This window comes from Coturnix japonica, chromosome 14 (assembly GCF_001577835.2).
Source record: "Coturnix japonica isolate 7356 chromosome 14, Coturnix japonica 2.1, whole genome shotgun sequence".
Classification (NCBI taxonomy): Eukaryota; Metazoa; Chordata; class Aves; order Galliformes; family Phasianidae; genus Coturnix; species Coturnix japonica.
The window spans coordinates 10,687,382-10,713,149 of NC_029529.1; the positions used below are offsets into that span (position 1 = coordinate 10,687,382).

The 25,768-nt window shown below is 44.8% G+C and overlaps 2 protein-coding genes across 4 annotated transcripts in view; one reads left to right on the forward strand and one right to left on the reverse strand.

Annotated features, from left to right (window-relative positions):
• Window positions 1–21,440, reverse strand: part of NPRL3 (NPR3 like, GATOR1 complex subunit) — a 30,029-nt gene extending 8,589 nt beyond the window's left edge. The window contains exons 1-11 of one of the 3 annotated variants that reach the window (XM_015877314.2): window positions 21,239–21,440; window positions 20,261–20,330; window positions 16,986–17,024; window positions 14,514–14,643; window positions 11,559–11,633; window positions 9,075–9,228; window positions 8,202–8,283; window positions 3,684–3,821; window positions 3,033–3,189; window positions 1,662–1,768; window positions 568–697 (exon numbers count right to left, since the gene is read on the reverse strand). In XM_015877314.2, the coding sequence (XP_015732800.1) occupies window positions 568–697; window positions 1,662–1,768; window positions 3,033–3,189; window positions 3,684–3,821; window positions 8,202–8,283; window positions 9,075–9,228; window positions 11,559–11,633; window positions 14,514–14,643; window positions 16,986–17,024; window positions 20,261–20,330; window positions 21,239–21,356 (1,200 nt within the window). In that variant the 5' untranslated portion in view covers window positions 21,357–21,440. Of the gene's footprint in view, window positions 1–567; window positions 698–1,661; window positions 1,769–3,032; window positions 3,190–3,683; window positions 3,822–8,201; window positions 8,284–9,074; window positions 9,229–11,558; window positions 11,634–14,513; window positions 14,644–14,767; window positions 16,776–16,985; window positions 17,025–20,260; window positions 20,331–21,238 lie in introns of those variants that run through there. The other 2 variants (XM_015877315.2, XM_032447561.1) reach the window with 2 other exon arrangements.
• A 1,082-nt stretch (window positions 21,441–22,522) lies between these two features.
• LOC107320994 (hemoglobin subunit pi) lies at window positions 22,523–25,642 on the forward strand. Its single transcript, XM_015877449.2, has 4 exons — window positions 22,523–22,651; window positions 24,246–24,414; window positions 24,869–25,073; window positions 25,370–25,642. The coding sequence occupies exons 2-4, from the start codon at window positions 24,320–24,322 to the stop codon at window positions 25,496–25,498; spliced, it is 429 nt and encodes a 142-aa protein (XP_015732935.1). The 5' UTR covers window positions 22,523–22,651; window positions 24,246–24,319; the 3' UTR covers window positions 25,499–25,642.
• The last annotated feature ends 126 nt before the right edge of the window (window positions 25,643–25,768 follow it).

Genomic DNA, 25,768 nt, shown 5'->3' on the forward strand with positions numbered 1-25,768 from the left:
CTCCCATTTTCCAGACACAGATTCGTATGTAATACAGCAAAATGCTGCCAGAACAGCAGGCGCTGCTCTCCCCCACCTCCAAAGATGGCAGCTGACCAGTACATACTACTGGGATTAGAAGCTTCATAAATAATTATCTCTGATCTTAATCTCTGCCAGCCTGTAATTACAACAAATTCTTCTCCCATAATTGTGTCTGTGCGCTTAATTGATGTTAATCTTCTAGGTGTCTGAATTGTGACTAATTTCATATAAACACAGCAAGTCATCAAAGCACAAAGGCTAGCAGCGCTTGGAGGCACCCCAATGAAATCTGCCCAGGCTCCCTTTGCCACAGTGAGCTGTGCTCAGGGGTCTCATTTTCTTCACCTGGGAGCTTTGACAGTCCCCACAGCCTTTTGGTACGTGGATATGAAACAACAAATTATGTCTAGAAACACATCAAGAGGTGAATTCTACAAGAGCAAGTTCCTAACCGGGTACACTAGAAGCAGACCCAGTCCTTGTTCTCATTGGTAGGGCAATGACCCAGTGCCCAAACAGCTCCTTCATGCTCCCCCATCTCACCTCCTGCACAGGCGGCACAAGGGGGTTCTTGAACTCTGAGAGTGACACTGGGAGGGAGAACTTGGAGAGCATCGACGGCAGATTGTGGCCCCGGAACTGACAGGAAAATGCATCTGCCAGTGGAGAGTAACTGCAAAAGAGAAGTAGAGCAGAAATCAGTTAGTTTTATATTGCTGGTCAGTGTAATATTTATCTGCTTAAGCATTGCAGAAGTGGGAATTCCCAAATGAAACATCTAGAAACACATTAAGGGTAATTTATGGCATGTTGCTTCTTGCTTTAAGTAACCAAGCAGTGTATGTATTTTCACCCTGGCACTGAATTCAGCTTCACTGTATTATTCAAGGTGTTGAGGGAATCCAAAAGAGACAAATAAAAGTGACAGAATGTGTAAATCCAGGCTGTCTGTGATCAAAGGAGCGGGGTCTATGTGGCTGGGAGATGAATGGGGATAGGCAGCATGTAAGCACATCTTCAAATACACACACGCAGCTGCAGACGGGGCTGCTCTCCCTGCCGGAGCAGAAGAAGAAAAGCAGTACTGATGATTACAAGTGTGGGAAGAGGCAAGTTAAATATTAGGAAAACTGTCTTCAAGAACAGCATTGCCATTTATGACAGAGGCGCAGCTGATCCTGAGTGACCTCCAGGTCTCTTTCAGACCTATTTTTATACCTCCATCCCATAAGTTTTGACCTAAAGCTATTTTCCTACAGCAGAATTCCAACACAAACTCTATAAACATCTCAATATCCAGCACTGAAAGGGCTGTCGGTCTTCAGCAAAGTGCAAGTACTCACTGCAGCTTCCACACCTTCTTTGTCATTGCCACTGACTTTTTGCAGCCTAACTGCATTACTTTCTGCCTACTAAAAAGCACAGGAGTATGAAATGCCATCACGTGAATGTGATGTTGCTCCCTGCACCAAACCCTGACGTGGCTTTGCAGTTTCAAACACATGGAATGGTTCGTGCACTGCACAACTGCTATACCAAGAGATGTCCCATACAGCAACCAGTAAAACAGGGAAGGAAAAGGTCTCTGCACTTGTAACCTCTTTCTTAATACAACCATTCATCTTCCTTCTACTTACAGACAGACACTGGCATTTGGTGAAAGCATGTAGACATTATTCTCACACAGCGGATAAATAATAATTGCTTTTCCCCAGTAAACGAGATGTGCAGCAAGCTGGAAAACCTGCACCGAGGAAACAGGGAAGAATTAGGAGAGCAAAAAAGCAAAACTCAGGCTCTGAGCAACAGTTACATACAGTGACAGAAGAATCATGTCGGATGACTGCAAAGTCTTGTTGGAACTAAATGAGAGCGAAACATTCCGTCCTCTCACGCTGCCTTCAGAGTGTGTTTGGGGTTTAATACAACACATGGCACTTCAAAAAGCATCTGACAAGGTTATTAATCTCCAGAGGTTTGCATCGCATTTCTAAGCAACTTAAACATTTCCTGTCTCAAAGGAATCCCTTCAAACTGTATTAATAGGCGTTTAGTTGCATTTCATGCACCAACAACCTATTTCTGTTTATGCACAAAATGCACTTAAGGTTATGCATGAGAAATAAAATGAACCGGCCTCTACTATGACACAAACATAAAGGAAACAAAATGGTCTTTTTACTGCTTGGAGGTATTTCGGTAATGGGTTACACAAAGCATTTTAATATGTTTAAAAAGGTCAGTGGTTGTTACAGGCTCTGGAAGAGCCACATAAGTAGCATCTAGGAGACATAAAATCCAGCCCATATCATTAGACGTATTTAACTTTGCTTTTTTTGTGGAGAACAGAACCGCAGACAAGCAGGGAATTTCCAGAGTTCATCCCACAGCTGTAGAATGCCAAGTAACACCACAACCACTGCCAGGAGACCTGCACATCTTAATACAGAACAGGACAAGAGAGGGCATTGACTCTGACCCAGAGCACCTGAGACAACCAGCCACGCTCTCCCTTGTCATGCTGAGCACAAGACACATCCCTAGGTCTGAATCAGCCCTTAGCAAGGCTGAATAGCTCTCCCTGCTGCAGTAGCCAACACAAGCACTATATCCCATTGGATATGAACAACAGTTTTTCACTCATGCTGGTGAAATGCTGGACTGGGGTCCAGAGAGGGTATGGGATCTCCATCACTGGAACTGTTCTGAATTCAGACAAATGTGTTCCTGAGCAGCCTGCTTTCATGGACTTGCTCTGAGCAATGGTGTGGGTTGCGGACCTCCAGGCTGCCCCACCACCCCACAGCAATTAATGATTCGGACATGGATGCACAGTTACTACACCACTGCTCTCTGTCTCTCCAGTCTTCCCCACACTTTAAGGCTCGAGAGTTCTGTTCACATGGCAAGAACTGGCATCTCATACACCACAGAAACACAGTGGCACACAGGAAGAAAATGCATCATAAATTCAAAGAATTTCAACTACTGCTTACAGATCCCCATACCTGCAGCAATGCTAAGTCAGCATCCTGAGCCAGCTGCTGTAGATTCTTCACAGCAGAGGTAGTTTTAATTACTCTCACCAGGGCAGGAGAGCAGTCCAAGGGGAGCTCATTAAGCAATGACTTCTCATCATTTAGAAGTAATAAGGCATGGTAAGGCCTGCAGAAAAAAAGAAGGGAATACATTTGTTCAGTAAACTGCAGCTTCTCCTGAAGGTGTAGCTATTCCCAGGCTGGGATACCCAGTCAATCTACTGGTAAAACGAACCTCTTAACATCTTTTTGCTGTAAGCAGATTTAGAGTAAGCCTATTTTTATGTTACAAGATAAGATGTTCCCCATTAAGAGGGGAGAGAGGGCCGTGTGATAACTGGATGCTCCAGTGACTGCAGATAAAAATGATGGCTCCGTGTTGGCACACAATTAATCCCAGAGAATTAGACAGAAAAGAACTCATTTGCATGACTGAAATATAGAATGAAATAGAAGAGGAGAAAAAAAGAAGCAGGAGCTGGTTACTTCTGCAGGTATAAAGCTGTAAACACAGAGAGCAAGAAATAAGATATCAAGGGGCCCAGGATCTCTCCCCTGTAAAAGTAAAATCAGTCCTGAGTCAACAGATTGAAATGGACATTCTGAAGGACTTGCTCTTACCTGATAGATTTCAGGCTTCTCTCAATCGCTTCTGGGGGAATAAAATTTGTTGCAACATAATGGATTTTATGAGGCAGGCAGAAGCTCACTTCCAGCCAGTTGTTGATATGTAACCGGACCACTCCTGTTGTACAGAGACTATAATAGGAAGAAAAAAACACATACAGCATTTAGAGTGTATAGCAAATGAAAACAGTGGTCCAGTGCATGTGAGTCACATCAGGACAAGAAAGGAGTGAATGTACGGCATCCATCCCCAGGCTGGTTGAGGCCAAGCTGCCTCCTGGCTGTGAGGGCTCATCTACCTTGTACTCACAGAGCACTGTGCCCTATGAGGCTCTGGGGCAGCCTGCAAGGCTTCTTCCCACTGATCTGCAGCTCCCTCTGCTATTAACGCTGCAGAAGTATCTCAAGAGAGCGGTTACTTGAAGGTCTACTGCAAGGCCCCTACACTAGAAAACAAACTCACAGGGTTCGCTTTGGGTTGTGAGACGTCCAGATACTTCAGTGATGAACAGAATTGAGTCAGAAGCACTTCAGAGGAATGGAAACAGGAGTCTCTGAATCTAAGCAAGAAATGAAGCATACCCAGATAGGCACCTACAGCTACTGGAAAACGAGCACATGTAGGGAGGATAACAAGGCACTGAGCAACACCTTACAAATCTTTACAACACTCCCAGCCTGTCAACATGAGACATGCCTGGGGTCAGCTTTGGTAGAGGCAGTGGGACTGAGCAGGGGAGAGGAGGCAAAGCTGAGCTTCATTCCTTCTGTGGGGAGACAGGAACAAACACAAACTTGCAAATCAATCCTTAAACAACAGCCAACTTTGTTTTTCCAACTGGAAAGCTGAATTTCTCAGCATGCCTCCAGGCTGTTGTCCTCAGAGATGCATATCAGAGTGTATCAGAGCTCAGTGAAAACTGCATGAATTCACATCTCATCCTGAGAAGCAAGGCCAGCCACCCCCAGCACCAGCCCCTAAGGACACACTGCCTGGGATCTGTCACAAGGAGTTTGCATGTAGGTCTGTCATACACATAGACCTTAACAGGCTGTGTTTTCAGGCAGAAAGGAACCTCCGTCTCCTTCCAGATGTCCTCTGGTTTTAGAGTTTGTTCTAAAAAGCTTTTTTTTTTCCTAAACAATATTTTAATGTTTGCACTCTGAAAATTCCAGTCTAAATTTCAAGCAAAACAATGCAGACAATGCTTTGTAAAGCAGCAGCCATGGTTTTGTTCTCAAATCCCACACTGAACGCTGAGAGGTATTTATTCGTCAAGGTGCAAAAGGAATAAGCACTGCACATGCCTTCCTCTCCCTTAAGAATGCACTGAAGAAATGAACCTGCTCTCCCTGGTGCTGCCATCTCCCACCTGGTCAGAGCTCTGGGCCCTGAAGCAAAGCACGGCGAACACCTCCCTTTCTCTTGCATTAAATGCTGCAAGTCCATTAGCGCTGCTTATCCCACCGGGTGTACACAGCTGACAGAGAAAGATGGATTATCTTAAATACATCCACATAAAGGGCAACCTGAAGCAGTAGTTATCCATTCACTCCAAACACTCACAAAAGAAAACATGACAAAAAATCCATGAATGATTGACACGACGTAAAAGCCAGAGGGGCTGTTAAAGCAGATGACCAAATAATGGCAGCACGAAGCACTTGCAGGGATGTTTTCACAGCGAAGCTGAACGTTTGGGGAACAGAAATAAGTGCAGTTGGCTCCTTTCATTCTCTGGCCCATGTGCACAAAGGCAGAAGCTTTAATTATATAATTACCCTCTCCGCAGCATAATTTTGTCTGTAGTGCATTATACAACAATAGCTTAAAATTAAAGACAAGAATAAAAGCAGATTTTGAGTTCTGATCTCGAATTTAATTCCATTTTTCTACATTCGCATTCAATTGCAAGCCTTCGTTATAGCTTTCTATAGTGGCTTCTCCTCCACCCCTCCCTCCTTGAGGTGAAAATAATTTAACTCTAATAATCTGGCTTAGAATAAGCAGTGACCTCCAGCAACAACGGGCAGGACGGCACCTGGCCAGTCACAGGCAAACAGCTACACCACCATATATACAAGGATTTGTGAAGCATGAAATACAGAGACACAGGAAGCACACTGGGATTGAGTCCTGATAGCTGGGGCTGCTCAGCTGGAAGAGGCTCAGGAGATCCCAGCAGTGCCGCAAATACCTGAAGGCTGTTTACCTCATATTTATTACTGTACATCCATCTGTACCGAATTCCATCTGCTGTTTTATCAAGAACTTTACTGGCATTCAGTAGCAGTAAGCCCTGGGAGATGGAGAATGAGCCTAGGAGGAGCAAAGTTCAAAAAGAAACAGAAAGAACCAGGGCAGCCACAGAGCCCCTTATCAGAGGATGCTGTGCTCATTAAATATTTACTTTGGCTCGCAGGAGAGAGGACTGAATTCGGGAAGTGAGATCAGCTGAAGGCTCTGGAATATACAGAAAGCACCTCCAGAGCTGCCAGCTGCAGGAAGCTGGGGAATATTGGATACAGCATCACTGCTCCTTTGGCCTATTCTTATGCTCTGCCCAGAACAGCGGCTGTGAGCTGCTGCCCCAAAATGGGAATCTAAAGTTCCCCAATATTCTGCACGATTCCAGCCTTCTCTGTACAACTATCATCCATCACTCTTTGTTCTATGACAACACTGGAGCGTGGGAGGGGGAAAGATGAAGAAAGATTCCCAAATCAGTTTTCTGAACTGATTGAAGAGAAACATTCTGGTTTTAGCCCTTAAGAGTCAAAAGGCCCCAAGAAGTCATGCTGATTGCCTCTAAATTACCACTTTAATAACACTCGGTTCCTACAGCGGCAGCAGTGTTATAGTCCAGATGACCTGGAATTGCTTTCTGCTTTATAAACTATGGGTGTTTCATTCAAAATGCAAAGGACATGTTGAATTACAAAAAGATTCACACGCTTGTGGTTCTGCATAAACCCACCTTACTAAGAGATGTGTTGGATCTTGCCTGAAATACCTCAGCACCATCTACAGGAAAGCAAGGGCTAGGCAGCGCTTCTGGTGCAACTGGGGTAATTCAAGAGGCCTTTTGACTGGAATTCCAACAACACCATCCAGCAACACAGCCCACTGAGATGCAAAGCCATTTTATACTTTTACTAATGGCTTATTTCTTACTTTTGCTCGTGACAGTGCTGTGCAAAGCAGTGTCAAAATATGCCACGCATCCCCTCTCACCCACCCATACTGCCTACATGAGAGACACTGCTTTATATTACCTCTGGGAGCCAGCACTATTGTGTGCTTTGCTATGTACTCTCTGCTCCTCGTTTCGTGGAAGGGCAGCAGTAATACACCCCATGTATTACTCACACGGTCACAGCTACATGCCACAAGATGTCACTGTGTCACTAAAATGTTTGGAAACGAGATAAGGAACTGCCTAGTCACCAGGACACGGCCTGAGAGGAGCAGAACAAAGTAAAAAGCAGGTGAAAAGTTTCAGGTAAGAACTACAGTCTACATAAAGAGTGCTGTATGCCAACAGATGTTGTGAGAGTTGCACTGAACAATAAAGAAACACGCTGAAATTCAGAGTTCTTGAACTCAGCGTAAAAACATCTTATTAAAGCTCTGTTATCATTAAATTATTTAGGTTCTCAGTGCCTTCCCTTTGTATAAGGGCAACTGCATCCTATTGAAGCTTAAGAGTTGCTCTGAGATAATGCAGAGCTCCACAGTCAAAGAAGGAACTCAACTGCATTTTGCCTAGGCCCAGACAAACACCCACATCAAGGGGCACATCTTTCTGCCCACCAAACCCTTCTGTTCTCTGTCCTTATTTCCCCAGATGCATTTCCTGAATGAAACTGTCTGCTCAGCATGAGGAGTCAGCACTGACATGCTGCTGGAGGAGGATGTTGGGGGAGTTAGGTGCCCAACTCCTGCTGAAACCCAGCCTTTAATCCACACTTCTTTGAAATCCTCGCCAGAGCCTTTAATCCAGTCAAGTGACAGCATGTTGTACTTTCCATTCTGCTGAAAGTCTCACAGTCTAATCCAAATTCTCAGTCCAGACATGCACAGTGTAGCCAAATGAAGGCAAGGCCGTATCTGGCATTGCCATCAGTGCTTGATGGAGAGTTTTTCCCTTACCTGCTTGTTTCGAGCACTTTCTACAGAGATAAGACATTCATTTTTTGACACTTTCCAATTCTACAATTTGTTTGTCATTAAATGCCTCTATTCTGAAGAGGAAAATAATTTTCAAAGCTGAGACAGAAAACCAATTGTTAAGAAACATAAAATACCCAAAGAGACACCATGGTGATGTTTAGGAGAGCAATTCTGCAACCATTTCACCTGACAGGAAGCCTTCACATCGTTCTACCTGGTCTAAACACAAATTTCAGTGGATCAGCAACATGAGGAGATGGATAAGCTCCTAAGGAACAGAGCCGAGAGGTTTCAGTGAGAAGCAGTGTACTATGAACTATGAAGGAAATGCTACTTACCTGTCATAAGTCTCTTTGAGATCTCTGGCCAGTTTGCACTTGGGCAGGATGTGATGAAAAGGTGACTGTGGCCCTTCCGTAGCTATGGGACATTCCAAAACAAGAAAGCACATAACTGATTTCAAAGCAGAGAGAATTTCCTCTTCCCCCCCTTGGCACAAACCAGCACCTTAGGCACAAAATCCCTACCTTCTTAATTCACACTTCTATTTCAAAGCTTTTAAGATAATCCAAATTAAGCGTCAAGATAATAACAGTGAATTAATGTCAGCTCCTCCTGAAGCTCAGCTCAGTTAAACACACATACTCATGAACTTAACAAGCAATGATATTAAATGGTTTTGTTTTTATACATACCAGTTTTAATTTTCAACACTTGCAGCAAGAAGTATCAGAGTTCACCTTAGACTGTGCTTACTATTGTAGTTAATTGTTATAAAGCACGATCAATAAAAATGCTGTGTAATTTAATCTGTTGGCCAAGTAAACAGGTAAAATTTCCACGTGAGAAGCCTGGTTACTTGGGATACAGCATTAGCACACACCAGGCTTGCTCTAGGTTAAGTGAAGCAGCACCACGTGAGTTCTTCCATCTCAGCCTGACAGGCAAATTCAGACATTCAGTGAACGCTCTCCAGTGATTGCTCTGAACTAAGCTAGTAAGGAAATCAGCCAAACTACCTCATTATTTTTTTCACCTCTGCATACGAATTGTGATCTTGGATGAGGCAAAATGGAGTCAGAAGCTGTCAGAACGCTAAAGGGCTCCAAAAAAGCACATCCTGATCCCAGCCACAAAAGGCTCCATCAGCACTTTCCTGTAAAAATACTCCTGATAAACATATTCCCGTCCAATCTAAGCTCAGTACTCACTTTCTGACATGGCAGACACTTCATCCTGAATAGCCAAGATGAGTTTGGCCTCCCTGGTCAGGTACTGGCAGCGGCGCTCCTCGTGCTGCAAGACGATGGCGATCCGACGGGAAAGGTTGTGTAGGCAGTTTATCACTGATGGATCTGCATTGGCCTACGGGCAACACAGAAACTGGTCAGTCAATCAGCCACAATCACACTTGTGGAACTAAAGTGATGGATAAGCAATCATACGTAATCAAAGTAACCAGCAGATACTATGGTCAGTCTTTGGCAAATGGCATTAAAAAAAGGAATTTGCTATGAGAGCAAAAAAGCTGTCAGATATTCACAGGTAAGGAAGAGCAGGATGAGGAATTTCTAAGCTTTTCTTTACACGACAAATTAACACAGTGTTTGGAGTGTGTGACTCAAAGCTGGTTTATTTTTTCCAGTTGTTACTGGGCCTTTTGGTAGCAGAGAAACCAAAGAACTCAGTTTTAAACAGCGAGAGAAGAAAATGTCAAGTTGTATGAAAAGAAGGAACAGTATAGAATCACAGAATGGGCTGGAAAGGGACCTCAAGGATCATCACGTTTCAAGCCCTGTGCCACAGGCAGGGCTGCCAACCAGTAGATCATGTACTAGAACAGGCTGCCCAGGGTCCCACTCGACCTGGCTTTAAACACCTCCAGGGTATCCACAGCCCCTCTGGGCAGCCTGTTATAGCACTTCACCACTCCCTTAGCAAGCAACTTCCCCCTGACACCCAAGCTAAATCTCCCTTTAGTTTAAAACCCTTCCCCCATTTCCTAAACATCACTATATTCAGCTGAGTGCACTGGGAGTGTAGGGAAAGCATTGCCTTCAACATCACCCATTTCTAATGTGGTTCCCTTATATACTGACAAGACACATGCTGATTTTATTAGAAACACCAACACATGATCAACACTTTGATGCAAAGCAGAATGAATGTGGGTTTACATTCCAAAGTGTTTCACGAATGTGGCTTGTTACAAACACTATATTTGTGCCAGTCCCCTTTGTGCTGGAAATATCTATCACGTAAGGACAGCTGACAAGGGGGGACTTGGTGGCTCTAGTCAGGGAGTGCACAGCACACAGCTGCCTCGTGTTTGTTAAGATATTTAGAGGAATTTACAGTTCTTGCAAGTGATAACTTGGCATGCAAACCAGCAAACCATGAGTTGACACTTTTGAATTCAGCTGTTCTTGCTGAGTCACGACACGTTGTGGCCCTGAAGCTTAACGCAGCAGGATCGGTGCTGATTAAAGCTCTTGGGACTTTGCCTGCAGTCTGCCTGCTGCAGATGGACTCTCCTCTTTATCTCTGAATACCTCCACCCACACTTAGCAGTGCCCACATTTCCACTTGCTTTATGCACAGCAAAAACTTGACAGCTCTCTATTTAGTATGAGTGTCTTATTTGGTGAATCCCATTCACTGCTGCATTAAACACATAACTACATCAGTATCCTCACACTGCCAACACACAAAAAAAGCAAGTTTTCCCTAGAACCACTAAACCAACATTGAAATAAACACACATCAGCTGAAGTCTTCATTACACCTCACCAAGCCATGGCAATGCTGTGAGTGAAGCAGCATTGTTTTCAACACTCAACGTGCATAAAATTAAGTGTTTGCATGTCCAGTCACTTACTTACATCCAAAGCAGGATGCTTTACTAAAAGATCAAGACTTTTGAAACCAATGTCTCTTGAAGTGAGAAATATAAAATCAGCTTCTGTACAAACTTAGCACCTCCTAACCTAACCATATCCCACAGCACAACATAATTTGCATCATTTGACAAAGTTAAGTGCCTAGTTTGACAAAGCTAAGCCCATAGACTCGATTGTCTGTTATTCAACAGCAAGCTTCAGCTAACCAAAGCCATGGCAAGGCCTTAACTCACAAGGCTGGGTCACAAGTTGCACAGAGCCACAAAGGCCCAGCAACGTGCTAGTGCATTACAATGGATCTAGACCTATTCTGGGCAGAAGGAAAACAGAGAACAGCATCTGGCACACAGCGCAGTAAGACACAGGCTGCCTTTAAACACAGCTAATTTGTACAGGCTTCAATGCCACTGTCAGAAAAATCACAGCAGGTTACCATTTCACAAATCACAAATGAAAAGACATAAGCAAGATTTGCAACAGAGGTCATATATAATTTGCAAAGCGATATCTTGCAAACCTCTGACTATTTAAAACAAAACAAACAATAAACCAGCTCTAAGAGTATGTCCTGAAGAGAACAACTGTGCTTGAGCTATATAGAGCACCGGGCTGGAAACATTTCCCACTTCTCAGTGTCATATTCTACACTGTTTAGTTTTGTTGTTTGAAATGAAATCCTCCAAGTGAAATCAGGCACTGAATGTTTTAAAAGTGACTGCTGGAACATGAGCCCACTGAGTTCTGTTACACAGCTGAGGTGCATCCCACTCCACGGTGACAAGGGACAGTCCTTACCCTTAGGGCAAACACAACATTGAAGAGGATCATGGTGGGCATCTCTCTCTTTGGTGAAGGATCCGTTTTGGATACCTGAAAAAGATTAAGAAGAAATTCCATAGGCTTGTGTGCTTTGGAACCAGTAACAAAGGGAGAAAAAAGAGAGAAAGGAAGAAAAAACGAAACCAGAAAAGCCTAAATCAGTCAAATAAGAGTTTGCTGAGAGGGCAGACAAACCAAATTACAACATCAAAAAATGACTTGCAAAAAATAAAACTGTGTTGTTGTTTTTATTAAAGTATCACAGTTGTTCTACATTTTCCAAGAAGCTGATAAAGCATTTTGGTCAGAGCAATAGGAGTGTGTATCAGTTACAATAGCAGTCTTGGAGATGTCTTGTATTGCATCTTAGCACCATTAGGGGCCTACACAGAGACTGTCATATACTGTTAGCACAGAAAACTTCTCACCCCTGTCCACATCTATTTCTCTCTTCTTAAAAGGCCCCCTAAAGCTTCCATTTGGGCTGCATCATGATTAAAACCATTGCTTTCATCTGAACAACTATGCTGTAGAACTGCCCTATTCGATCACACATACTATCACAGAGGGTTGGTTTACATTCCTGCAGGATTTCAAACACATTCTCCATACCCCCCTCCATATTCTTTCTGCTTCCAAGTGTCATAATCCTTAACACATGCACAGGATTTCTTCTGGGGAAGAGGAAGTCAAGCCAAACAAGCTGAATTTGCACATCCAGTCCTAACCCCTCTCAATGGGCTGAGCACCACCACAAGATGGAGCACAAAATCCAGAGCCCATTCCTGCCTTCCCAAAGATCCCAATGAACATCCAGTCCACCCTGAAGTGAAAACAACCTGAGCAGTCACCTAACCTAATATTCTGTCTCTACCCAACAAACGTTCTCCCAGCATTAATGTGGTGCTGACAAAGGGCAAAGGCAGTAGTACAGACACCAAGGAAATTCAAACCAGAGACTGTCAGGCTACTCCACTCACTGCTTCTGCACCATAGAGAATGAAAGAAACAATCTAGCTTCTTCCTAACTGCCAAAGGGTCCCCAATTTAGACCTAAACGAAGCAGCAGATATGGCTGCCACATCCAGGACATTCTGGAAGCTAGAAAGTTCTAGGGTGCCTGCTGGGGTGATAAGACACACCCAAGAAGAAGATCTTACTAGAAGCAACAAGAAGGTGTTTCCAGCACTCTGTCGTGTTGTTTATTTACCCAGATGCAATTTCATTTAGACAAATTGGAAACGAAGAGAAATTTCATGCAATTATGATAAAAGTGACTACAAAGCAGAGAGAATGTATAACATGTGGTGAACGAATGCAAATATGACTTTTCAAATTCATTCAGATTCACAACACCACATTTAGGAAGCTGTGCCTTCTGGATAACATTGGCAAAACAAATGAATCTGGTAGTGTGAGAGAGCAGGGCGCTGCTGTCAGGGCCCTGAGGGCACCAAAAGGTCTCAATGACATTGACCAGCACCACTTGCGTCCCCACCTCAGCCCATGGCCCAGGAGCCATGCTCAGGCTTAGTCTGGGGCCTTCAATCGCTGTGTGCATATCCTCAGCCCCATCTAAGGATGGCCCTTGGAACTATGTTGTGGTAGCTCCTCTCCTGGATGGGCCCCACCAAGTATATGGCAGCCTCATCCTCCAGCCCTGCCTCCGGCTCCATCTCCCTTTGCTCCTGTTTGGGCTCCCTGGAAGGACCCAGGGCATCCTGAGGGGTTGGTGACAGACCCTGACCACTGTGGTCAGACCCACACCTCTGTGTCCCATATGGGGAGGGTTAACATCTTCTTGTCTCTCTATTAACACCATATTATTAGTTGTATGAGCCTGAGCTAGAACCATGAATGCCAGAACAAGAAGTACCTTGCAAACCTGCTTCAGCTACCAGCACAATTTTTGTGCCCTAGGGTAAGTGGGCACTGCTGTCCTAAGCACAGACTGGGCTTTCTGAAGTACTTGCACAGCTTGGGGGCACTTGAACTCTGCCTTCCAAAGCATCTTAAACCTTTGAGCACTGAGCCTCAGTGATACTCAGCCACATTTCCTGTAGGCTCACGAATGAGTTTCGGAAGTGGAACACCAGCAGCTTTTGATGCTTGATGCCAGCTTCTTACTAGGATGAAAGTAGTCCTACAGCAATCCGATCCTCTAAATATCAAGCAGCAGTTGCCAACAATCTGTTTGCGCCTCTAATTATAGATAGAAAGGATGACAGAATTGGCAAGCAGATCTTTGCCTGAAAAAAAAACTGAACGGTTTTGTAAATTTGATGAAAAATGAGATGAAAGCAGTTCAGTGGTACAGATTAGTGTTGTATTCAGAAATCACCAAAGCCCACTTCATTTTTCACAGTCTGTCAGGAAGAAAGAATAGGGAAGGGATTATTTTCCATATAGAACCATGCAAATTCTTTCTTAGAGTTAAGCAGGGCCTTCTCCATAAGCTGGGTGGCAATTGCTTTCATTCCAGTCAGCTAAAACATGGGCCACAGATCAAGGTCTCAATACAAACAGCAGCTTGAATTCATCCATGAGAAAATTTTAGACCTCTTTCTAACATTTGTGAGGGCTTAGTTTTGTTTGGTTGTTGTTTTTCACTTTTACTGCCGCGCCAATTGGAGGTGCTGAAAACCGACCTCGCAACAACCAGCATCATAAGAAACATGTGTTTTGAGGTGGGTTGCTTAATGCTACTTCTCTTTACCCACACTGCTTTTCTTAAGTAACCAGATGGGCTTTTCTGGGAACCACTGGCTCAGCTTCCTCAGTTTGCCAGTCATTGTGGTTATCTGGAAATACATACAGACAGCTCCGAGGGTTGTGAAGAATCAGAGATCAGGAAGGAGCAGGATCAAAAGAGAACATAACCATTACGAATGTTAAGTCCCCTAACTAAAATATACAGATCTCTTACCATACCTGCCCAAGGGCATGCTGAAGCAACGTAGGGTGGCCAACAAAGCGAACGTTATCAATCTTCAGCTCAAATTTTTTGCCACACATATCTGACTTTGTAGCCAAAATGGTTGCCAGGATGACATCTGAAAACCTTGGAGAGCAGAAACAGAAGTTATGGCAGCTGTCAATAAACACACCTCTCAAACGTTCCTCCGGACACAGATTTACTTAATTTGTAAGGGGTTTTTTTTAATATTGTGTCTAAATTACTGTACCTGGAGTACCCCAATTATGGAAAATTAAGAATCCCTTAATTATATCTTTCCGATCATCACAATTATCAAACACGAAGCATTCAAGACAAAGACTGCAGGGTCATGCTTATTTAAGTACATGCTCAGCAAAATACATTGGAAAGATTAGATGCAGTTTGTTTAAATATCAAAACAGCTCGAGTTAGCCATTGCCTGGATTTAGCTGCAGGTTAATGAACTTACTAAGCAACTACATACCAAAACAGCCTGTCACTCAAGCACAACAAAGACCTTTAAGCCACCCACTGCGACAGAGGGGAAGGCAAGACAGAGCTGATTCAAATAAAAGATATATATATTCTACACTTGTCCCTCCTTTTCAAACCTAACCTCATGAAAGTACTTCACTTAACAGATCTCAGGCTGCAGTCAAATGCATGGTGGGACCCTTTTGAGACCCATGGCATCACCTGGGCTCATGTGCTGTGCTGAACCAAGACAAAGTCATGGCAGAGGGCCCTCCTTGTTGCCCACCATGCTGCAGTGGGATTGTGTTACTCCAGAACTGTGGTGGGAAGAACAGAGCCGTGAAATAGGAAGGCAAGTATCTACAAGGAGTCTGCCAAATAAAATACATCCACAGCTGCAAAACTGGGTCAGAACTGCAATGCGATAGGGAAGGAGTCTGCAACTACTTTCTCATGACTACACAACATTGGCCTGGTCTTTAAAAATACTCCTTTTCCTCAGGGCATCCCCTGAGACAGCAGAGCTCAAACTCATAGGAAAGAGGACCTCAGTGAGCTGCCAGGGGAACCTCTTTGTTACAGGATGGGTGCAGTGTAAGGTTTGAGATTAGCAATGTCCTTTCCTAGTCTGATTTCTCTGACTCCCATTTTACCAAATGAATATCAAGCCAGCTCCTGATGAGACCAGCTTTTTTAATCATGGCAATATTTATTTCAGTTTCTTTATTTACACTCACGACGTGTGCCCCTGTCAAACCACCCCCTGCACCGTGCAGGTATCCCAGATAACACAGGATATCACTCAGAGAAAAGGGCAGACATGGGTGTGTTCCACACCCACCTTATCTCCCGGCCACAAACAGGCCCTCAGTGACCACAGAAGTAGTCAATGTACCACATTCCTGGTTTACTCTGAGTGAGTTATGGTGCATTGCAGAAACTGAGACAAATAGACAAGTTTTTTGTGTGTATCCACTTGTATATGACCCAGGGGCTATTGTTTCATCAGACCTACATACACTGAAGACGTAGGATAACACAGGGCCTTTCTGAGCAGTCAAAGCCTCTGACACTTGTAAAGTCATCCTGATCATAGTTGACTGCTGGAAAGGGCAGCTCCATATAAACTTCCAAATCTCTGTCTGCTGTGCTCCAAATAGGATGCCCAGCACAGCTGAGAGCTAGCAGAGAGAAGGGGATACAGGGCACAGACCCCTGGGGCACTGAGCTAAAGCTCCTCGGCCATTGCACTGGGCTGGGTTGAACAACACATTGAGCTGGTAAAGAAAAGGTAACACTTCGTCAGGCTGGACCTGGCTTGGCAGTCCTTGGTGATCACATTTGAAATAGGAAAGAACTGACAGGTTGCAGGGGTTCTACCTGATGGCACCTCCAGAGCAACCTGGACTCCAGATACATCTTTACACAACACAAGGACTAGAAATGTATTTTAACACTTTTGGGCCCTTGGCAGAGACAAGCCCTTTTCTCTCTGTGTGTTCAGGAAGGGGCTTGAAGGCAGTTGTCAGTTCAGCTTAGAAGGGCACCAGGAAGGAGCAGCTGCTCATAAACAGCTCTGCAACGAGCTCTGCATAATTATTGTGAGATTATAAATAGTTCAGTCACTCATCTGTACTTTTCGGTCATTGCTTGTCAGAAGGCAATTTGCTTCAGGGCTCCTCGCTGGAATAACTACAAGGCTAAGGCTATTCTTGTTGCGCTCTTGGAGGATCACAACTTTTCTCAGTGCATAGAAGGGACAGTACCACACTCTGGTTACCCTACAGAAAGCACAGAAGTGTTAGTAGGACCTCTGTAATTATCCTAGCATTAACTGTTAGCAATACCTTTCCTACAGACATTGTGATTTAGCACGTAATTGCCTCATCATTTGGCGTCAAGTAGAAACCAGAAACAAAGCACACTGACAGGATGGTGAGAAAAGAAAGCCATTCTAGACAGAGGTGGTTGTTGAGAACATTTGTTCTTACCCTGAAACCAATTGCTCATCAGTTAGAGGACATTGGTCTCTGAAATGGGAACATGGCCATAAACACAAAACAAAAACATAAAACGACAGAAAATAAATGACCAAGTACATAAAATACAAACAAAACAAAACAAAAAAAGAGAAAAAGATCATGTTAAAAACCAGGAGGATCTATTAAGAGTTAAAACTCCTGTAAAGAAAACGATAAGTATCGAGAAAAGGCACAAGTTAATGGTAGGGGAGCTGCTGGGATGTGCTGCAGGTTGAGGATGGTGGCATTTCAGTTCTCTCAGCAATGCTATGACAATGTGTCCCCACAACCTGCTGCACGTATGGAATTGCATTCATTAAACTCATGTTTACAGACAAACACATAAACAACAACAAAATAACAGAAGAGGTTCCACTCGGATTTAAAGCAGATCCCAAAAGTCGGTTTGTTTCCTAGAGCATCGCCAGTGGTTTAAAAGGCTTTTAAAAGATTTACGCTGCCCACTGTAGAAAGGGGAGATCAAATGGAAACCTCCAACAATTACTTAATGCGGGAGACAGCTGATTTCCACTGGTCATGTTGAGAAGGTAGAACAACCCTAGAGGATAAACCATACAAAGAGGGTGATATTACAGAAAGGGATGGATGGGTGACCGGAAAGGAAGAGGCTTACAGAAAGGAAGGCTTTCAGAACAAATAACAAGGAGAACACTGAGGTCCAGTGAAAGAGGGACAGAGGATATAGAAACATTATCACAGGAGAAAGACTGTTTGTTAGAAAGGGACATTCACGTCCTTGTTTCATTAGCTTGGGTTTCTGTAACAAAAGTATTTGGCCAATTGATGACATCAATGCTGCAAAGCTTGCTAAATCTCTTTGGTTAAGTCAGTTGTGCCACTGAAAAATACATTATCTGGTGCAACACGTTTCTTGCTTTATGTGCATCTGCATTAGAATTTTTGCTATTGTATCCCCTCAAAAACAAACAAAAGACATTTCAAACCAATTTAACAAAGCTTTATCTTCTGGTTCCAACAGAGCTAATGCACAACTTCATGTTTTTTGGAGGAAAATAAAGAGACTGGCAAGCATCTGCAATAGCTCTGAGGGGTATTTATTATTGGGATAGCACTCAGATCTGAAGGATGTTTTTGAAGACAGCAAATTAGGGAAGTATGAGAAGAGGCCAGAATGGAGGAATAAAAGATCTGTGTTCAAAAGACTTGGAGTTACAACTCTGTGGAACAGAAATCAGTACAGCCAATACACACCAGTAACGTGGAGGTAGGACTTCATGAATAGGCTGCAATTTTCTTTAAGTAACAAAGCAAATGAACGCCAGGAAATTCATGGATTCAAGAAATTCAATTCTATGTACAAAGATGGAAATGGAGAGTTATGGCACCTAACCTGATGTTATTTTCTGGAGCCGTAAAGAAATACTTCCAGCTCAGCTGCTCCACAAGAGATCTGCTCACAAGTAACCAATCTGGCTTCCAACAGATTAAAATGTCATTAAGTCTAGTGAAAAAAACCAAACTACTTCGTGCCTAATGTGAATTATCAGCACTCAGTTTATCTGTACTCAGTGTCTAAAGAGCTTTGGTGATTTCTTCTACTTGCAGGTGCTGCTGAAGAGAAGGATGTTTAGCTGTTGCATTAAATGCACCTGCAAGCTTCCCTTCTACATCCCTGTGAGAGATGACAGCTTTTTCAGTGCATTCACAGCACTGTGAATATGGGGTAGGAGCTTTTTTCATAACAAAAGTGAAGCAAAAACAGTTTTGAAAGACGCTTTGAATTTCTGAATGCAGACACACAGCTGTGTGAGCAACAAGGTGCTTCTCCCATCGCCCCTGTACCTGTGTGGCAGCTACTGTCACATCCATAGGGGATAATACTAAGGCATGTCTTGATAACAGACCTGTGTTGGTGAACACCTCAATGTCAGGTACATAAATATAAGGCTTATAAACCCCAGTAACCTCAAAAAACCACCAGGTGCATATGGTGCAGGGTGGATTTGCATGTATTGCTGTGTAAGGCTGCACAAACAGCAACTGCTTTTCTCTGAAGGCCATGGCTACAGAGGGGGATTTCTTAGTATTATTTCACTCAGTGCTTTGGAATGGCCCAGATCCACTTGGTGGAGTGTCGAAAAACTGATACTTTGTGCTTAGGAAACTCAGCTCTCCAAAAGCTCAATAGCTAATATCTGACCCAACAGACTGGAGGGCCTCAGCCCCTTATTCCTGCACACTGCTACAATAAAACCATCTAACTCTTTGTTTAAGGCAGATTACATGTCAGGACGTTCAACCCACTCAAAACTGCTTTCAGTAAAACACTGAACTGAGCAGTTGTCCCACATGACCATAATTTGAGTGATAAAATCTCTGCTTCTATCACGGCAGTTACCAACGGTGCATCATCCACAAGCACAGCTCTGCATTGCGTGTTTTGTCCAACCTCCCTACATGGCAGAAGCAGCAAGAATCGCTATGAGAAAGAAGCTGGCACACTGTCATAAATCTCTCTAGGGAAATACTAGAGCCAAGTGAACAGCAACCAACAAAACCCCTGAGATAACCAGCAAACATTCACTGAGCCCTCCCAGGGTGCGTACTCAGCGCTGTTCATGGGACAGTCTGAAGTGCCATTTAACAGATAGCAAACTTAAGAAACACATTTGGGTCTTGCTTCAGTTGTGCACTGTACTACACTGTGTTCCATGGAGATAAGACACAACGCTGCAATTGAAGGTTTCAAAAATAGCAGAAGATGTAATAGACACAAATGGCCTGAAGGAAGATGTGTTACTTCTGTTTTACAGTCTTCATAAGGTGATAGTCCTAGAAAAATGTATGAACTTAATGAAGTTACTGCCAGGGTTGGCTTTAATTTCGGTGAAACTGTTCTTAGGCAGACTTAAGAACCAGCCTATGTTTTGCTACATGAGCTAAAGAACATGAGGCAACTGTGTAAGATGGCCAGTTACAGGGAGGATTAATGCTCCTGGCTCTCAAGGACAAGCACTGACTTTCCAGCCAGCACAACTTACCTGAGCTACACTTTGCCCAGAATACAGCAGACTCACCAGCATTCACTCATGAGACATTTCCCATTACCAAACACTGAATTTCTCCCAGTTTGGTATTACAATATCCCTTTGCGGGTCTCCTGTGCACTACAAGATCTTACCTACTGAACTAGCGGTACGAAAAAAGGAGGCCATCTCCTCCTTGGTTTTAAAGTCAGACAAGGAGAATCATTTTCTCCCTACCTGGAGTCCCCATCTTGGTCCTCTGAGGTGTCACCAGAGCTATTCACCGCGTACCGACTCCGTGGTTTATCTGAGGCAAAGAATAAAGACAGTTTCCTCAGGGAGCAATCTGACAGTGTACAGTAAGGTCCTGGGTTTTGGCTTTTTTCATCAGTGATCTGAGTAATGATGGAGCTGTGGGTGTCCCTGTTCATTTCGGGGGAGTTGGACTGTAAGGCCTTTAAAGGTCCATTCCAATTCAAATGATTCTGTGATTCTGTGACCTATGGCAGCTGGCAAATGGAAAACAACCTCAGCACAGGATAACAGACCGAGACCCCATACAGGGCTCACCTATCACGTGCCTCTCATCATCACCTTGCTATGTTCTCAGTGCCCAAACTCTAAATGTTCCTAGACACCATGAAACTGAAAACTGATTCTAACACTGGTGACAGGTCAGGTTTTTAAGTGGTGATGCTGTAATTGATGCTGTAATCCCACAGTACTGACCATGCTAAGCCCTCCCAAGCCCACTCTGGCTGTTCAGCAACGCACAGCAAAGTGCAGGACAGAAACACCAGGGCTGGCTACACATGTGGACACAGCTTCACATCTGTAACTGCAAACCCAAGGCAGGGCTGTGCAGAATGGATAGAACTCATAGAGCATCCCAAACAGGATGGGACCATCAGGGAATCAGGGAATCTTGGCTCCATAAAGGACCATCCAAACCCAAACCTGATGCCTGAGAGTGAGGTCCTAATGCTCCTTAAGGGGCCGTGCCTACAGGGGGCTCAAGTGGACCCTCAGAAGTGCAAGGCAGGAAGGCGTCTGCTCCGGGCTGGACAGCAATCAGGGTGCACGGGACAGCAGCAACCCAAGGCATGGCCACACAGGGCTGTATGAGTGAGGGGACAACGGGGCACCAAGAGACCTAATAAGGCCACGGAGGGGCTGTGAGGACACGGGGCGGCCCCGGGCCCGGCGCTCACTTACTGGCCTGTGCGGCGGGATGCTCGGCGCCGCGCTGGAAGGGGAAGCGGAAAAGCAGCTTGTTGCCTCGGCTGCCCGAGCTCACAAGGATAACGCTGATGGGGCTGGTGCTCTCGCCCATAACGCAGCTCACAACGAGCACCGGGCTGAACAACGGCGGGGATCAGCATGGAAAGCGGTCCGACTCGCTTCCGCTTCCGTGCTTCCTCCGCCGCCGGTTCCCGTAGCCGAGCGGCGGGGCGGAGCTGCGGGCACGGCGATGGGGGGCAGCCGGTGTTCAGGGCTCGGTGTCCCGGTACAGCGCCGTGCCCCAGCACAGCCCGCTGCCCTCCGTGCCTCCCAGCACCTTGCATTGCAGCCCTACAACCTTTCACATCCCCCAGTATCCTTTGGTCACTTTGAGCCCAGTCTCACGGATCACAGAATGACCCGGGTTGGAAGGAACCTCAAGGATCATGTAGTTCAAACCCCCCTGCCTGGCAGGGCCACCAAACATACACATTTACTAGATCAGGTTGCCCAGGAGATCCCATATAGATCCCATAGATCCCATATAGAACCCATAGATCCCATATAGCACCCATAGATCCCATATAGACCCCATAGATCCCATAGATCCCCATAGAGCCCATTAGACCCATAGGACGCCATAGAATCTCCATAGAGACCATAGATCAGGTTTGCCCATGGCCCCAGTCCAACCTGGCTTGACACCTCAAGGACGGGGCATCCACAACCTCCTGGTGAGCCTGTTCCAGGGCCTAACCACGCTCCTAGTGAAGAACTTCCCCCTAACATCCAACCTAAATCTTCCCTCTTTTAACTTAAAACCATTTCCCCGTGTCCTGCTATTGTCAGCCCTTTCCAAGAGTTTACTCCCCTCCTGGGGAGTCTCCTTTGGTCACTTGGATTCATTCATTGAATACAACTCCAGAACTTACAAGCTGTGTCCCCCTGGCAGCCCTTTAGGACTCATTCATCTTATTGTGTGTCCAGCTGAGATCAGAAAACTGTCAGTAATTATGTCAGAGGATGGCATGGGTTTTTTTCACATAAATTTGTACGTATTTGATAGCAATATTGAGATATTTGAATGCTCTGAGATATCCCCACTCTGGATTTTTCTCTGCAAGATTCTTCCCTTGGACTTCAGGCAGAGATGGGTGGTCGGGGACTGGAAGGGAGATGAGCACCCGCTGTGAGGGCTTAATCTGCACAGCCATTCTCTGCCAGGCAGGTGATAACAATTGGAGCAAGAGAAGCTGTCATTGAGGGGGGGGGGAGTTGTTGGTGAGTGATTAAAGAGCAGCCACGTTATCACAGCAGAGCATTCATCGTGCCCCAGTGCTCTGCTAGAATCCCCCAGTGTGTCTGCTTCCAAGCAGAACTTCGTGCCCTTCAATAAGAAAATGGCAGGTATGTTTGTCATTTCCAGCTCTTGGAGATGAGTTAAAGCAAAGCTCTTTGAGCGCTAGTAGGAAATGAAGGAATAAAGCCAGGATATAGATTCTGCTTTTAAGTTTTCCAAACCTTAATGCACCCAAACTCTTCAGAGAGTCCCCTGAGAGAGAGGGGACTCCTGCACAGAGCAAAGGAGCACATCATGCTGTAGGAGAATGAATCCAAATTCAATAAAGATTTCAGGTTGATACACAAAACAACAAGCTTCCAGTGCAGGCATCACCCTGATCTTCATGCCTACATAGAGACCTTAATCCTCCAGTCATGGAGGATGGCTCTTCAGGTTAAATAGTTGGCAGCAAAATAGGAAGGAGTATTGCTGGCATCTGCCTGGCTGTATCTGAGTCACCAGGACTTCCCTCAAGCACTGTCAGCAGGGTTTGGAGCACAGCCACGCAGTGGGAGATGTAAGAAGCAGTGCTTTCAGAAGGAGACAACAACAGCATTATTGACAAAGTATTTTCCTATTGGAAACTGCACGTGTTTTTTAAATGCATGGTAATGAGAGATGATAGTTTCTCTCAGTTCCTCCATTCATTTAAGCTATGTAAATTGAATACATTTTCCCATGTAAATTGCTTAGTGCCTGTTGTTTCAGCAGGGCAGCCACATCTGGAGCACATTGCCTGCAGCCACTGGTAGTGCTGTGAAACACAAACACATCTTGATAAGGAATCTGGCTTATACATATCAACCTGCTCAGCACAATAATGATCTGATACCTGCCCGTGCCATCAGCTTGCTGTGCACTGCTTCTGAGGTTTAATGGGGTGGCAGAGGGACTCACCTCTGCTTCATGTGCTGGCACAATATTCCCCAAGCATTGGTAGCAATGGTCTCCAGCTGGGTGTTTCCTTGATACTCTGCCCGCTTAGCTGTGATTACAGACCTGTGCTGGTCTTTCCTTTACTCATTCAGCCCTTCACCCATCACGTGTCCATGCACTGAAGGCACAAAGAGGTCCCTAACTCTTTACAAGAGGCCAGTAAATGCCTGACAGTGCTGGAACATGTGCCAAAATCTCCACTGTTTTCCACAGAATCAGGGTCTCCCCCTCATCCCGACCCCGAGCTGTACTGCACGTATCCCATCTGTCCCTAACACTACCTAGGAAGTACTGAATATGCAATACTAGGCCATATATTGGCCATGTGTATTGGAGGTATTATGATATGGCCCAGAAAGACCCAGTCTGGTGTGCGCATCTGTGAAGCAAAATAACAAATACAAATTCTTGACTAAGTTTATTAGTTTACTCAAAATCCACTTAAAGACACGTCCTAATCTTCCATCACTAGAATATTCCAGCACTATCTCTCTGTTCGTATGTGCCTGGTCAACTTTTTCAGGCCACGCGGCCAATCCGTGTTAAGAAGCAAGAAGCTGATAACACCAGCAAACCAGGAGGCCAATGCACTGACCCTTACCAAAATGGGCTTTGTTTCACAGGGAGATAAGGGTCTCCCACCTCCATGGGTGGGACCCTGGAGTGACCAATGAGTGTGGACAGACGTCCAAGACCCGCTCTACTCTTCCTCTTTATAACCAGGGCTGCGAGGGCACTTAGCACAACCTGCTCTGGGTGTTCACTGAAGGGAGCCTGAGCCAACACTCTCCTGCACAATGACACTGACCCAAGCTGAGAAGGCTGCCGTGACCACCATCTGGGCAAAGGTGGCTACCCAGATTGAGGCCATTGGGGTGGAATCACTGGAGAGGTAAGTGACCCACAGCACCCACCCAGAGGGTGCCTGCTCTGACTTTGTTGTTACGATGCATCTTGTTTTTTGAGTGAGGCTCATACAGTCGTGTTAGGATTGATGAGAACTGCATGATGAGCTGTGTGTATTTTAACATGAAAGTTGTTTTTTTTTTCTAAATTCTACTAAGTTCTGATAGATGGCTTCAAAATTTTACAGCAAAAGAAGTTTTTTTAACTATTCTAGTCTATAATTCTAGTTATCTGCCCATTATAGTAATTGAGAAGAATTCAAAGCTAGGAGCCCTAAAGAGAAATTCAAAGTCGTTCAGACTCGGTGTCCTTAAATAGGGTTATCACTACTAGCAAATGAACTTAAACAGCTGGGACTCCAAGTACCACTCATACCAATCCTTGTTCATTCAGCTTATAGCTTTTCCACTGCTAAACTTTGTTGTTTTATTCTCCTACAGGCTTTTTGCCAGCTACCCTCAGACGAAAACCTACTTCCCTCACTTTGATCTCAGCCAAGGCTCCGTTCAGCTTCGTGGTCACGGCTCCAAGGTCCTGAATGCCATTGGGGAAGCCGTGAAGAACATCGATGATATTAGAGGTGCTTTGGCCAAACTCAGCGAGCTGCATGCTTACATCCTTAGGGTGGACCCAGTGAACTTCAAGGTGAGTGGGCACATTTTCATGGGTGAAAACTACCAGTCACAGAACTAGAGGCCACAGGTCATTTAGATTAATGGGAGCTTGATCCCTGACTGTGTGGTACAGCCTCACGTTGCTGCTGGCTCCCCAGCTGATTTATAACCTAACACTGGACCTTCTAGCAAACCATCTGGTCCAGTTTAAGCTGTTACCTGGTTGGGACATGGATTTTTTTCACTCTGGAGCATGTTGCAGACTCTTAGATTGGTATCTGTTACTGATTACAATGGATTTCATCTTCTTTTTTTTTTCCATTTCAGCTTCTTTCCCACTGTATCCTGTGCTCCGTGGCTGCCCGCTATCCCAATGATTTCACCCCAGAAGTTCATGCTGCATGGGACAAGTTTCTGGCCGGAATCTCCTCTGTTCTGACTGAGAAGTACAGATAAATGGCTTCCACACTGTGTTAGGGGCTTGCACCCACGGCACACAACAGCTGCCAAGTTCTGGGGTATTCTTCCTATGCAGTCCCCTCTATTCCCCTATGCAGAGGCTCAGCCATCTGCAGACCACAATAAATAATTCAACTGTGATCTATGGTCTCTGTGCTTTCATCTTTCGTATTCCACCTACACCTTAGTGTTTAGCAGTGTGTTTGGAAACCACTACGTAATACAGAGGGGAAAATACTAAGCTGTGTAAGTTCACATACACAATGA

What these genes read in the sequence shown, in the direction of transcription:
- LOC107320994 (XM_015877449.2), top strand. Translation starts at nt 24,320, where the DNA reads ATGACACTGACCCAAGCTGAGAAGGCTGCCGTGACCACCATCTGGGCA. An exon ending in GGGGTGGAATCACTGGAGAG is followed by an intron (nt 24,415 to 24,868) that starts GTAAGTGACCCA and finishes ATTCTCCTACAG; the next exon opens with GCTTTTTGCCAGCTACCCTC. An exon ending in TGGACCCAGTGAACTTCAAG is followed by an intron (nt 25,074 to 25,369) that starts GTGAGTGGGCAC and finishes TTTCCATTTCAG; the next exon opens with CTTCTTTCCCACTGTATCCT.